Source organism: Gadus morhua, chromosome 19, assembly GCF_902167405.1.
Source record: "Gadus morhua chromosome 19, gadMor3.0, whole genome shotgun sequence".
NCBI classification, from domain to species: domain Eukaryota; kingdom Metazoa; phylum Chordata; class Actinopteri; order Gadiformes; family Gadidae; genus Gadus; species Gadus morhua.
The window spans coordinates 1964949-1977526 of record NC_044066.1 but is presented as its reverse complement, the minus strand read 5'-3'; the positions used below and the strand labels follow the sequence as shown (position 1 = coordinate 1977526).

General features: G+C 43.8%; 1 protein-coding gene across 2 annotated transcripts; it reads right to left on the bottom strand.

Moving 5' to 3' along the window:
• Positions 1–1924: 1924 nt before the first annotated feature.
• On the bottom strand, positions 1925–11375 carry LOC115532183 (E3 ubiquitin-protein ligase RNF165). Of its 2 annotated transcripts, none has more exons than XM_030341775.1 (8): positions 11101–11375; positions 5499–5835; positions 4445–4570; positions 3925–4057; positions 3732–3836; positions 2663–2758; positions 2439–2551; positions 1925–2110 (listed from the first exon to the last, which is right to left on the bottom strand). In XM_030341775.1, the coding sequence occupies exons 1-8, from the start codon at positions 11159–11161 to the stop codon at positions 1993–1995; spliced, it is 1089 nt and encodes a 362-aa protein (XP_030197635.1). In that variant the 5' UTR covers positions 11162–11375; the 3' UTR covers positions 1925–1992. The 2 variants fall into 2 exon arrangements, with proteins under 2 accessions (XP_030197635.1, XP_030197636.1); XM_030341776.1 differs by having other exon boundaries at positions 2663–2746.
• Positions 11376–12578: the final 1203 nt, after the last annotated feature.

The following is a 12578-nucleotide window of genomic DNA, read 5'->3' as shown; positions in this document are numbered from 1 at the left end:
CACTGACTCGACCGCGAGGAGGCCGTGTCCATGGCAGTGCACCGGACAGGAGGACATATGCCCGCCGTAATCAGCGCTAATCTAAACCTCCTTTGTTTACAAAGCTTTAAAGGGTCTGGGATGGGGGGGAAATCCCAGATCCTCCTTCTAACTTTATGCCCACGGTGGTTACCGTGCTGAAGAAGGAACACTAGAGGTTTACTTCATCCAAATAGATGACAAATAAGCATGTTCATATTTAACCATGCATGTGAAGGAGCTTTTTGTTTTGCCATTTCCTTCTGTGTGCACTGTAAAGAGACCTCTTCCTCCGTCACACATTCTATACATTTTTTCCTAGCGTTACAGCATAGCCACCAGCATGACGACCATAACGAGGGGAGCCCTGCTACAGAACACAGCACAACACAATAAACCCAGAGCGTGTCACTGTTTCCTTCTGCACGTTCCTCTCTACCTAACAATACTTATACCATCCTCCAATGCAATACATAGGAAAAGAAAACGGTTCTTTGCTATATTTATAATCACATGTGCTTGTTATTGATAGGCAATAAAGGTTAACATCAGTGGGTTTCCATCGCTGCTACCGACAGTAGACGTGAATGAACACAAGCTACAAGTTCTGTTTGAACACGGCCACCTATCTCGTGCACATTAATTTTTTCCATTTTTTTTGTCGATAAGATAGTCACAGCTCAGAAACTGTCATGCTCAGATTAGTCTGTAGTGTTCCTTTGAAAACGAAAAACACAAAGATCACCACCATGTCAACAACAGATAACATGCAGTCCAGCACACTGCTTGAACCAGAGAATGCGTGCCAGAACTGTACCAAGGCAGTTCATTGCAGCTCTACCTACACCCCCCTACACCTCGCTGAAGGGTGTGACGGGGCCAGGCCAGGCCCTACATGGAGGATATTTGCACTTTTATTATTTTTTCATGGTTTCCCTTATTTGGCTTTGAATTGTATAAACACTTCAGCGGCCATGTTTGTAGTCTAACTAAAGTAAACTCTTTGTGATTGAAGTCTTGAAACACTCAAATCTCTCTCACACTCACCCACAAAAACATTTATGAAAATCGCACAACATGGGAAGAGCACTCATTTAACCTGAGCATCAGGTCAAGCTACACCATAATACAAAAAAATATTTGGGTAACAGACTTTTCTAATGTTTATCTTAGCCTCTAACACACACACACACACGCGCGCGCTTCACAGCGGTTATGTCACATGACCCTTTGGGTTACAAGATACACGTACGGTTGTATTGCAAAACGTAGAAACAGTGTGTTGGTTTGTTCCTCCAACAAAGCATAGGACTACCGGATGCAACTATATGGGCAACGCCACACCACCACCACCACACAACCACAAATGAACCATGAGGCGACGTATGGCAGAGGGGCGTTTCCTATTCCTTGGGTGGCCGAATACACATTTTGACTGAATACATTTAGGGAAATAAAGAAATCCAAGGAATCCAACAAGTATAAAGTAGACAGCAGTGAGTAGAAGTACTAGTTTTTCCTTCAATTTGTTGGAATTGGACCATGGCTTAAGGAACATGCTACACCGCCCAGGCTACCTAGACTACAAGAACACACCACCAACATCCAGCAAGCTAGGAGTAAACCCTGGGTACATTAGAGTCAGTCTGTCCCCCCCACACACACACGCGCGTACACACACACAAACAGACACACACGCGCGTACACACACACAAACAGACACACACGCGCGTGCGTACACACACACACACACACACGCTCTTGTGCAGTTAGTAATCGTGGCTTGGCTCAGTAACGCGTGAGTCAGTGGGTGGGGGTTTAAGTCACGTGAAGGTCTGGACACATTTGGCAAAGCACCCATAAGGTGGGGAAAGTGTGTGTGTGTGTGTGGGGGGGGGGGGGGGGGGGGGGGGGTGGAAGTCGATCTCGGGGTGTTTAGCCGGCATGTACTGTAGATGTTGAGCCTCATGCTTATCAGCTTCCGGGGTGCAGCTGTGTCTCAATGTCCACTCTGCAGATGGGACACTTCCTGCTGGTGGCCAGCCACTGGTCCACACAGCCCTGGTGGAAGAGATGCATGCAGGGGAGCCGCCTGCAGGGGGAGACAAAAGGAGGCTGCGGCTTCAGCTCATTGACTCATGGATTGGCTCGATTGACTGACAGAGGGGAGTATAGATACTTAAGGCCTACAAGTATTTGCCGTTCAACATGAAGAGCCTTTACATGCATAGCAGTTAGTAAGTAGTAGTCGATTTTTTACATATAACCATATTCCAAAAATATTACAGCAGGACCATAAGAAAAATATTAAACAGATGAACATGCATTTGTTCACATCATCGCACCCGACCCTGAATCAAGAAAGTCATCAAACGGATGCATTAGGCGTATGGATGTTTTAAGAATGATGTGGTTCTTACCTAACATCCTCAGCCTCTTCCAGCATGGACAAGCAGATTGTGCACTTCTCATCCACATCTGTCTCCTTCTCCTCCTCATCCTCCTCTCCCATCTTCCATTCTAGAGGCTTCCTCTGTTGATGCACCACATCACCCACAGAGGGTTAAATGCTGGGGGTTTACCTCACAGACTGCACAGGTGCGCTGAGTGAACCAGTATTTAATGTATTAGCAGTGAGTCCTACCTTCTTGTATTTGTGTGGGAAGGTGAATCTCTCGATGGTTGTATGCATTGCTCCTCTGCTCAAACTACCCAGGCGGTCCTCCAGCTGCAACAGTTCCTGAGCGAAACATCGACACAATGTTTAGAATAGAATATATATCATATATTTAAATTGAATCAACTATTTTTGGCACTCGGCCTATGGCCTCGTACCTGAATGGTTATTCAGTGTAACAGCACAACCTCTCTCGTGACCTTGATTTTAGATCATTTATTTGTCCCCACCAACACAGATAGGTTCCGCAACTGTTTGTGCTGTTACCAATCAACACAAACATTTTTCTGCACCCTAGCTTGCTACTTTGTTTAGGTCTACATAGGCCACATGCTTTGTATCATGGCCCCTTTATTGTGCAACCAGTGCAATAAGAGTCTGCTGAGGGGCGCTTGGTGGCCGATGTCAGAGTCCGGTGAGTTAGTGGCATACGATCTCAAGATCAGCTCTCAGAGTGCAACGTGTCCAATCCAATAACTTGGTAGGAACAAACATCATAGCAAATAACCCAACAGAATGGGACAGGGTAGAGTGATGTGGCAGCAGAAACACAGCTTATTTTATCCACTACGTTCAAAAGTTTGGAATCACCAAGACAATTTGAGGTTTTCCATGAAAACTCACTCAAAGTAGTTGTCAGCTGTGCTAACATAATTGCACCAGGGTTTTTAATAATCAATTAACCTTTTAACATGATTAGCTAAACAATGTACCATTGGATCACAGGAGTGATGGTTTCTGGAAATGGGCCTCTTTTATGTAGATATTCCATAAAAAATAAGCTGTTTCCAGCTAAAATAGTCATGTACCACATTAACAATGTCTAGACTGTATTTCTGATTCACTTAAAGTTATCTTCATTGAAAAAAAAGGACATTTCTAAGTGACCCCAAACTTTTGAACGGTAATGTACAGTATATATAACGTCTATTAAAGGTATCATCCAAACAAATGAATGATAATAAGTGATAATAGCCTCCATGGCATTACGCTGGTCTAGGTTAATAAACTAATTGTCTCTGAAAGCTAACTGTACCTCATAGCTCTCCCGCACAGCAGTGGCGTGGCGTGAAGGGTTGAGGCCCTGCAGGGCCAGAAGGTGGAGCTGGGGGTACGGGTAACTCCGGATCTCATGCACCACCTGAGAAGAGACATCAACACTAAACCTCATCCACAACTGGGGAATGGAAAACATATCATTGATTAACTGAATGTTATTAACCCCCTACCACTTGTGCAGAAGTTGAGTTCCTGGTGAAGTGGTGCATTCTGGGAGTGGCCAGGTAGTGCTGATAGTGCTGTGGAAGCTGCTGGAGCTGGTACTGATGGTGGGCCGAGAGGCCGGCGTCTACGCTCAGATCCCTGCCAGGACAACGACCAATGTTCAATTAACGACCAACCACAACATCTCACTCCTCAGTCCAATCCCCCCTCAAAAGAGCCTTTTCACAGAGGCACCATGGTAGGTTGAACACAGGTGTGCTCACACAATCACCAGTCTGCTTTCTTTACATACCAGAGCATGGGTAGTAGACTCCACTAGTGAAGATAAGTGCACTACTCTGAGGCTTTAGAAACCTCTAAAAAATATCGCCACAATCAACATTAACTCAATTAAATTAGGATGTCTCCTCAATTTGGGTTCCTGTCTCAATCCACTCCTCAACCACCATCAACCCTATGTCACTGCCAGCCAGGCAGAGAGCTACAGGAGGTGGGTGAGATAGGGGAATCTGCCCGGGTACTCACCAGTCTGTGCCCTCAGCAAGGTAGCGTGGCTGCTGGCCCACTGGCTGAGGAACATGGAGCCCTGGGGCATACTCATAGCCGGGGCGTAAACGCTGATGGATCAGAGGAACTCGCTCTTGGGCTCTTCTGTAATGGGAGCGCAGAACGATAAGTAATGATTTAAATAGAAAGGAGATGGAACTCATCTCACTGAGAGAATAGACCCTCTTCACAGAGGGGTTATTTTCACATTGACCATTGCTAGTGCTTCAACACACAACACAAAGACCGTGGGGGATGGGATGGACTGGATCATCATCTCACAATACAGAGTCTAGATAGTAAGGAGGTAATGCAAGCTTGTATTTTTATGGTTGTAGTGTAATGTGTGAAGTAGAAGTTTGGATAGAGTAATAATACAAATACTAAGATAGATATTAGTTGAATTGGTGCAGCTTCAGCTAAAATAATCCTATTTACCACACTTTTTCCTTCGATGATGCCTCTGAACAGTGTATTTCAGAGGTTGTTAATAAAACGTGTACTTTTACATAGTAACAAGCAACTCATATTTGCACAGTAAATCCATTCAACACCAGAATCAGGCAGTTCCTTGGAAAGACTACAGGGTGGTGACACAGTGGTCCTGTGTATATCAATGGGTAGAGCAAGGCAGTAATGCTGCTAGGGTTAGGGTTTGATTTCCACTGGGGCTACTCAGGCTAAGAAAAGAATGCATTAATGGTTTTGCAAGATGCTTTGGATAAAAGCATGTGCATCCGTCCGTTGACGGATCTCATTGACTTTACATGGGGCGCTCTCGAAATGCATTGTGGGTCTGTCCGTTCTGTCTGCCCCGTTGCATGTGTCAAAAAGTTGAGAAATGTTCAACTCTTCAGGCAGCGACGGATCCGTCGGGCAATCAGATCGTGTTATGCAAATATACTTAAATACACTGTCCAATAAAATCTCCTTTGTAATAAAACCCGGGAAAACAGATGGATATGTAAAATAAACATCCGTGGAGGGACGCGTGTAGTGTGATCGCAGCGTAACCCCTTCTGACAGGTGGTACCTGTAGTGGGGGAGGGTCCGGCGGTCCTGGGTGTCCAGTAGCTGCTGCTGCTGGAGGAGGTATTGCTGCTGTAAAGCCTGAGGTAGGAAGGAGGGCCCGGACGCATCCTGGAATGTGGCCGGAGGAGGGGGTGGAGGTGGCGGTACTGACGCGGCCGTCAAGGTGGCGAGGGTCTGGTGGTGCACCGGGGGCAGGTGGGGGGCAAGCGCCGCCGTCAGGCGGGGCTGGCCGCCATGTCCCAGGGGGAACTCGGCAGAGACGGCCGCCTGCGGGGCCCCAAGGTGGATGTGTCGGCAAGAAGGGGCATGACTTTGTTGGTGTCGGGACAGCTGTGAGCCTAGAGGAGACAGATTGAAGCCAGATGTTATTTTCATGGCTGCATAAAGCAGATCCCAACCACAAAATGGACAAAAAGAACAGACAAACATACAGGATGGAGTCGATGGACTAACAAACACGAAAAAGCTCTTTCTTTAAAACATATGCAATAGACAATACGTATAAGATAGAATAGCACATGCATCACATTAACGACATGAAGGACATAAACAAACAGTAACAAAGACGGACACATGAGACAGGTGGCAGACACACAAGAGAACCAGAAGATTCACCCCGTAAATCCATGGGTCTGTTTGGAGGAGGTCCGAGAGGGAGTAAAGACCCTGGGTGAGTGTCGTGGTGTGTCTATAGTCGGCCAATAAAAGAAACGCTGGTGCTACGGGTTACACAGATTCATCCTAGTCCTACAGCGCCTTGTACCAGGGATACTTTATCTTTATCTGTTCAGTATGGAGATTAATCAATAGTGAGAGAGAATACCAATACGCTGCTCAATGAAATAAATGTACAGTTAACATGCATGAGTAAGTATTTGAATGGCCTTTTTGTACTTTAATGAAAAGGATGGGAAAATAAAGTAGGTTAGATAGAAGGAAATGCATCATAGACCTGGAACACTATGTTAAATAAATACTGGCTATGATACCATTGTGAAAGTTGCCCACATAGACGTCACATATGAATGTCCTGTATAAAGCAGCCATTTCCTCTAGCACTGCTTATCTCGTTAAGCAAAGGCGTAGCAAATCCTTTCCTCTGACCACGCACCCCAGGTCAAGGCTATTTGGTTTATTTCTACAACCCATTACGGTTAGTCTTAGAAGGACTTCACCTTCAGTTCACAGGCCTATATCTTAACTCCCCCCCCCCCACTGCAAACACAGATGCCTCAGAAAGGGTCAAGAACAATATTTGAAAAATAAAAATATTTGAAGGAGGAAGACAATTGAATCATCCTTCTGAGGGTGTCTGGGAGCAAAAATAATAATTGTAAGGAGAGAGCTCCAAGGTCTATGAAGGCACACACACCCCTGGAAATACCCTTCTCCATTGCTTGAATCTGAGGACACCAGAGAGATGGCATTGCCAAGGAAGAGAATAGAAGAGTGGAGCGTGAATGGGTGGTGGTGCGGAGGGGAGGGAGGAGAAGACAGCTGCGACCCTCTTATAGACCTCCAGCTGTCTGCTTTAAGAAACGGACACCGCTCGGAGGACCCACCCACTGGGAGAAACCAAGACCAGGGAGCTCAGAGAGCGGGATCCCCTATTGATCCAGCTCTATAGTGGAGCCCCTTTTGGACGTTAGAATGAGGCCTTCTGTTTCCTGTACTGTACGTCTTTGTCTGGGCGCGTTATTGGGCTGAGTTATTGTGTGTGTTGGTGGGAAATAATGTAATAGGGCTTCGTTCGTTTTGTAGTTCTTTTTCCAACACATACAAAAGGTATGGCATGCACATGCTAAAACCATGTTAGATTTCGGTTTATATTTTTGACGAAGGATAAATGTTGATTTTGAGTACCATTAAGTGCTGATAGAAATATTATAAGAATAATACTGTCCCTTCACTCCCAGGGACAGTTCACTGATGTTCACAGATTAGAGCATTACCAGAAAACGTTGGAACGTTAATATTGACAACTTTACTTAATGGAGAATGGGCTGCGTGTAATACGACGCAGGAAGATAGAAAGACATCTTATTCCATACATCACTGCAGCTGTCTGACATCACACCCCCTACCATATTTCCCTCCCACATCGGATTCCTCCTTCCATTACTGAAGCTTCCTCATCAAACCCTCCCCCCTTATCTGCTGACAAGTGGGAGTCCTTCGCAGCATAGTCAAGGACATTTCTTGTTCCATATTTAAATGGTGGGACCTTGGTCATGAGAAGACCTGTATGGTTTGTGCTGTTGAGAAGGATGGAAGGAAACAATTCCCCTTAACCACTTTAGTGCAAAGCGGATTACATGTTATGTTTGATTTCAAATATGAAGCAACATCAGGACTTCCTAGTATTAGAAATACCTCGAGTAAGATGTTAAAATGCATTTGATGTGCTAAGAATTATTTATTTGGATTTCACAGAGAATTTGAGGACATTGCAATTATTGCAAAATCCATTTCAATTTGAAAACCAATGTTAAACAATCAAACTGGGGTAGATGAACCTGAAGTAATATAGCAATGTTAGATTAAAGACTAAAACTATTCAATACTTCAAACTGATATTTTTATTTGGATGAATTGGATTACAGAGAAGACAATCTTTAGATGAGGTTGAAAACAAGAGAACTTGAAAGTATGCTTAAAAATCGAATATTTGATATGAACAATTGAATGTTAACATGGACACTTATGCCATTAGGAAATTCCTTATGAGCATATGCTGCTATATCAATATATAGTTTAAGAGGATTTTCTCCAAAGCATATGGTATACCTGAATGATATATAGATTTTATTTTCATTAATTCCAAGATGTGAAAGCGCATATGAAGAGAACCAAGAACTTAACATGAGCAAAAGAGTGATGAATGCAAATTGATCAAATGGTAAAAGCGTACCAAACAAACAATAAGTTGGGATAACTAGAGAATAATTGAAGGAAAAAGAGGAAATAATGAGGAAAAGTGATTGTTAAGTTCTGACTCAATGAGTTATACTAAGACGACACATTTTGGTTAACCATTAACCAGGAGTAAAGCATTTTCACTAACCCCTGGCCGAAAATAATGAATAAAAACTCAAAATGGGGGGGGGAGGGGAACACACACACAATGAAATCAGCAAAGGGCACACTGAAAGTTAGATCAACACTAGATTCTTTATTGGAAAATATGAGTATAAATGGCACTGTATGATAATAGTAATAGAATTTCATGCAAATTAGGTGTAAAGAGGCAAAGCTGCCATCATGCTTTCTTTAGGGTTAACAGGAGAAGCAGCAACCAATGGGTAGATTTATATGCTTACAGCATATTCAGTACAGCAGGGACATTACTACAAATAGATTACATTCAAATCTCTGGTAAAAAAATAATGATCATGCATTAGGATCTAATATAAGAACATGGGTAGAAAAACCACAACCAAAGAATACAAAACAAGAGGACACATTTTATATTCTACAAGGAATTCTACAGCAGTGCAGGATCTACAACATCCCTGTAAAATGGATAGCAGTCTGAGGGTGTTGTAGGAAGAGGAGGAAAGATTGAGAATGATAGTGTACCAAAAGCGGGGAGGGGTTTTACTACAATGGAGAGCATGAAAGAAGCTCAAGCCAATTGGATTGGGATCAGTTAAATGGATTAAAATAAAAACGTGTCCACACACAAGGAAGAGTGTTAGATTGTGATAAACAAGACACAGGTGCAGTGGACCATTCAAAGGGGAATACGACAATAGCACCCAACTTACAGTGCTGTCTAGGTGGCACTATGGCCATCAGGTGATTTATTTTTAAGTAATTGTGTGCAGTGATTGAACTACCGAAATGTAATAATGTATTAAATAGAAAAGTCACAATGCACCTTATACTTATTGCATTGTGCCCTTTGCCCCAATTTAGTGCTACTAGCAGTGAAACACTAAATAAGTTTGATTCCAGCAGGGCTGTAATCAAACCTGGGAGATCAAAACTATCCACTTTACAGGCATTTACAGCAGAATGTAGTCTACCCAGACTGATTGGGAAAAAAAAAAAAAAAAAAATCACAATTACATTCTGTAGTATAAGGCTAAACGCTGAAATGGGTTACTTACTAAAGAGCAACATGACAGCTTCAATAAAGACAAACTGTTGTACAGAATGTTATTCTTTAGTCACACAGAAGGATACTTATGAGTGGGAACTCAGCTTTAATGCCAATGTCGTCTTCAGATGGAAAGAGGAAATGAGGAAGAAGGGGTTCACAATACAGCTAGATGCAGAGAACAGGCAGGGGCTACGGCAGACAGCGGCAGATGATCAGCAGATGATCGTTAGCTACAGAATGGAGGAGGGGGACAAAGGGCTGAGAAATGCAGAATGTAGCGCCAGCCTCGATACTATGGAGCAGGAAAAAGAACACAAATAAAAGCACAATGAAATCATTGGTGCTAGTGCATGTAGTAGTAGTTATTATTTAATCATCACACAGGCGGGTACTGCTGCAGCGAAGGGTGTGGAATATCTTTGGCCAATCAAAATGGCATATTTTTGTTCTCATAGGCAGAAACAAATCGGACTAAATCGGAGCATGTCGGTCATTGCATAGCAACTCATTATACAAGGTATCACGTTTTTGGAGTGAAGTGACTACAATCACAAAGGGAACTCGCAAACAGTCAGTCTTGGAACAAGATTAATATGCAAGCGCTCCCCCCACACTTCGATGTTCAGACGGATTTCCAGCCTACCTTTCTGGGGTCGGGCCAATCACAACAGTTTATTTAATCTGGGGAGGGTTTGATACGATTATTGTATAAAGGAGCGCCATGTAGAAGCAGCGTTGAGGCATTGTCATAATCGTAAACAATCATAATCATAGACCACCGAGCTGCCACACGTTTCGTTGCCAGTTGTGTCCAATTACTTATTACCACAGGCATTTCGGTCTGCGCCCGTGGATAATGCTCTTTGGAAATCGAAAATGAACCGCATTAGCGAATGGTCTGGAGATGTCAGGATAGCCACCAGTAAACTCATCATGCAAACACGAACACTGATGTCCACTCGCTGGGCCGGATCAGAGAGCGGAGACAACACGTTAGCGTACAAGAACTGAGGCTCATTTCTACACATTTACAGTTCAATCGTTTCATTGAATACAATTCGTGCTGAATGAATGTTTACGTCGCACCAGAACGTGAAGACACCGAACAACGGTCCGAATTCGCTGAGTGACGCCTGCGCACAGCAGCTGAGCGAAGACGGGCTCGAGCAGCCGTTTGACTTTGACAGGTGCGATGGTTTAGTGGTTAATGAGCCCGACGTTAATGAGCCCAACGACATGACGGCCTACTGATAAACATACGGCTGGGATTTTATAAACACATCACAGGCGTGTACCACCGGTTTAAGTCGTGGTGGTTCCGTTGTATTGACGTTAACGTTAGCAGTACGGCTAATGTCCGTGCTAGCCACACGCTGTGTGTATTCGCCTTAATTTGCTAGCAGGTGTAAACTAGCGAGGGATGAAATCCATCAATATACCTGGAAAAACATCCCAGAGAAATACGGTTGTAGTAAATAAAAAAAATACATCACCATACCTCTGTTTCTAACCGAGCCGAAGACGGGGAGAACTAAATATCCAACGTGTACCAACACCATCCTGGGTCCTTTGTTGTGTCCGTGCTGGTAGACAGCTGGTCCGGGGAAATAGTCCCTTTAATCTGAGCGCATTCACACAACACAGTGCTCAAAGACAAAGAAGCAAGCGACCAATCAGAGAAGATATTCCCGTAAAACCTTCGCGCTTCGGCACCCTGCTTAGCCAATAGGCGCCAAGACATTATGCCGGTCTGCGTTTCACGAGGAGGCGGAGGTGTCTGAGTTTGTGAACAGCCCCCCAGGTCAATCAAAGCCACCGTCTCAGCCGTTCGGTGAGGAGACATCTGTCAACGCTGAGATTATATATATACGGTTCTACTTTGTTTGTTTTAGTAGTCCAAGTAGTACAACGAATATCCATAATCAACCCATCATACTATGTTATATCCCTGCAGGTTAGATTTAGCCTGCTAATTATTAATGTCAAAACGTTTTATGGATGTTGTCCGTTCTGAGAAATCGTCGTGGCCCATGACTGACAGAAGGGGAGCGGAGCGCCAGATGGTCTGGATAGAGAGGTCTCTGACCTGGGGTATTCTTGCTCCTTCTACTAGTAGTAGTAGTATTCATTCGACCACGAAGGATTTCTACTCAAGCTATAATTGCACGTTAAATAAGCATTACCATCGTTTCACTAGTTTCAAAAACCCACGAGAAACGGTATAAATTGAAAAGTAGACCACACCTCTCTAGAATAAAGCCAAGAGATGGTAGGCCAGATAAAGCAATCTGAACCCAAAATGGTGGTTCAACATGACTGAATCACTCTCAACAATAGCCTTATATAACCAATTATTTAGTCTACAGCCCTCAGACAGTAGGCTCATGATAAATTATCCTAGTCATTACAATTAAAATAGCTATATGTAAATACATATTTTAGCAAAAAATAGCATCAGAATTGGTTAAAATAAAGGTAATTAAATGCATTTAGGGGTGGACAAACATTACGGTAAGGATGTGGGTAAAAAAAAGCCAAATTGAAAGGTTTCTAATAAATAATTATACGTAAATGTGAAAAGAAAAACTGGATTTGAGACTGGGGCGAACAATCTCTTCGTGCCTCCCTATAGGACAATGAAGAGGAGTATTACCATACAGCTGAAGTCTGCCCCAGGGGTGAGCTGCTCAAGGCTTCTGGGGTTTGGGACCAGGGCCAAGTGGTTGCATTGCTTCAGTCCCCCTTCTTTGTCCTCCTCATTTCAGGCCCTCCACATGTCCCTCTAGCGGCAGGTGTCACAGTACGCCCTCCTGGACCAGCCTCTTCAGTGTGTAAAGGGCTCTGTATTGTCGCTGGCAAGCCCGTTGTCTAGGCTATACACAACCGTTGAATCAAAGGAAACAATGAGCATTGAATTAAACTTGAAGAAGCTTGACCGTACACATGTTCAGATATCTACAAAGGTCAACAGAAGGA

Excerpts from the sequence above, each read along its gene's own strand:
- LOC115532183 (XM_030341775.1), bottom strand. The coding sequence starts at position 11,161 with ATGGTGTTGGTACACGTTGGATATTTAGTTCTCCCCGTCTTCGGCTCG. Across the intron at positions 4,571-5,498 it reads CGGACCCTCCCCCACTACAG|AAGAGCCCAAGAGCGAGTTC; the intron begins GTACCACCTGTC and ends CTCCCATTACAG. Across the intron at positions 2,759-3,731 it reads CTGTGCGGGAGAGCTATGAG|GAACTGTTGCAGCTGGAGGA; the intron begins GTACAGTTAGCT and ends TGTTTCGCTCAG.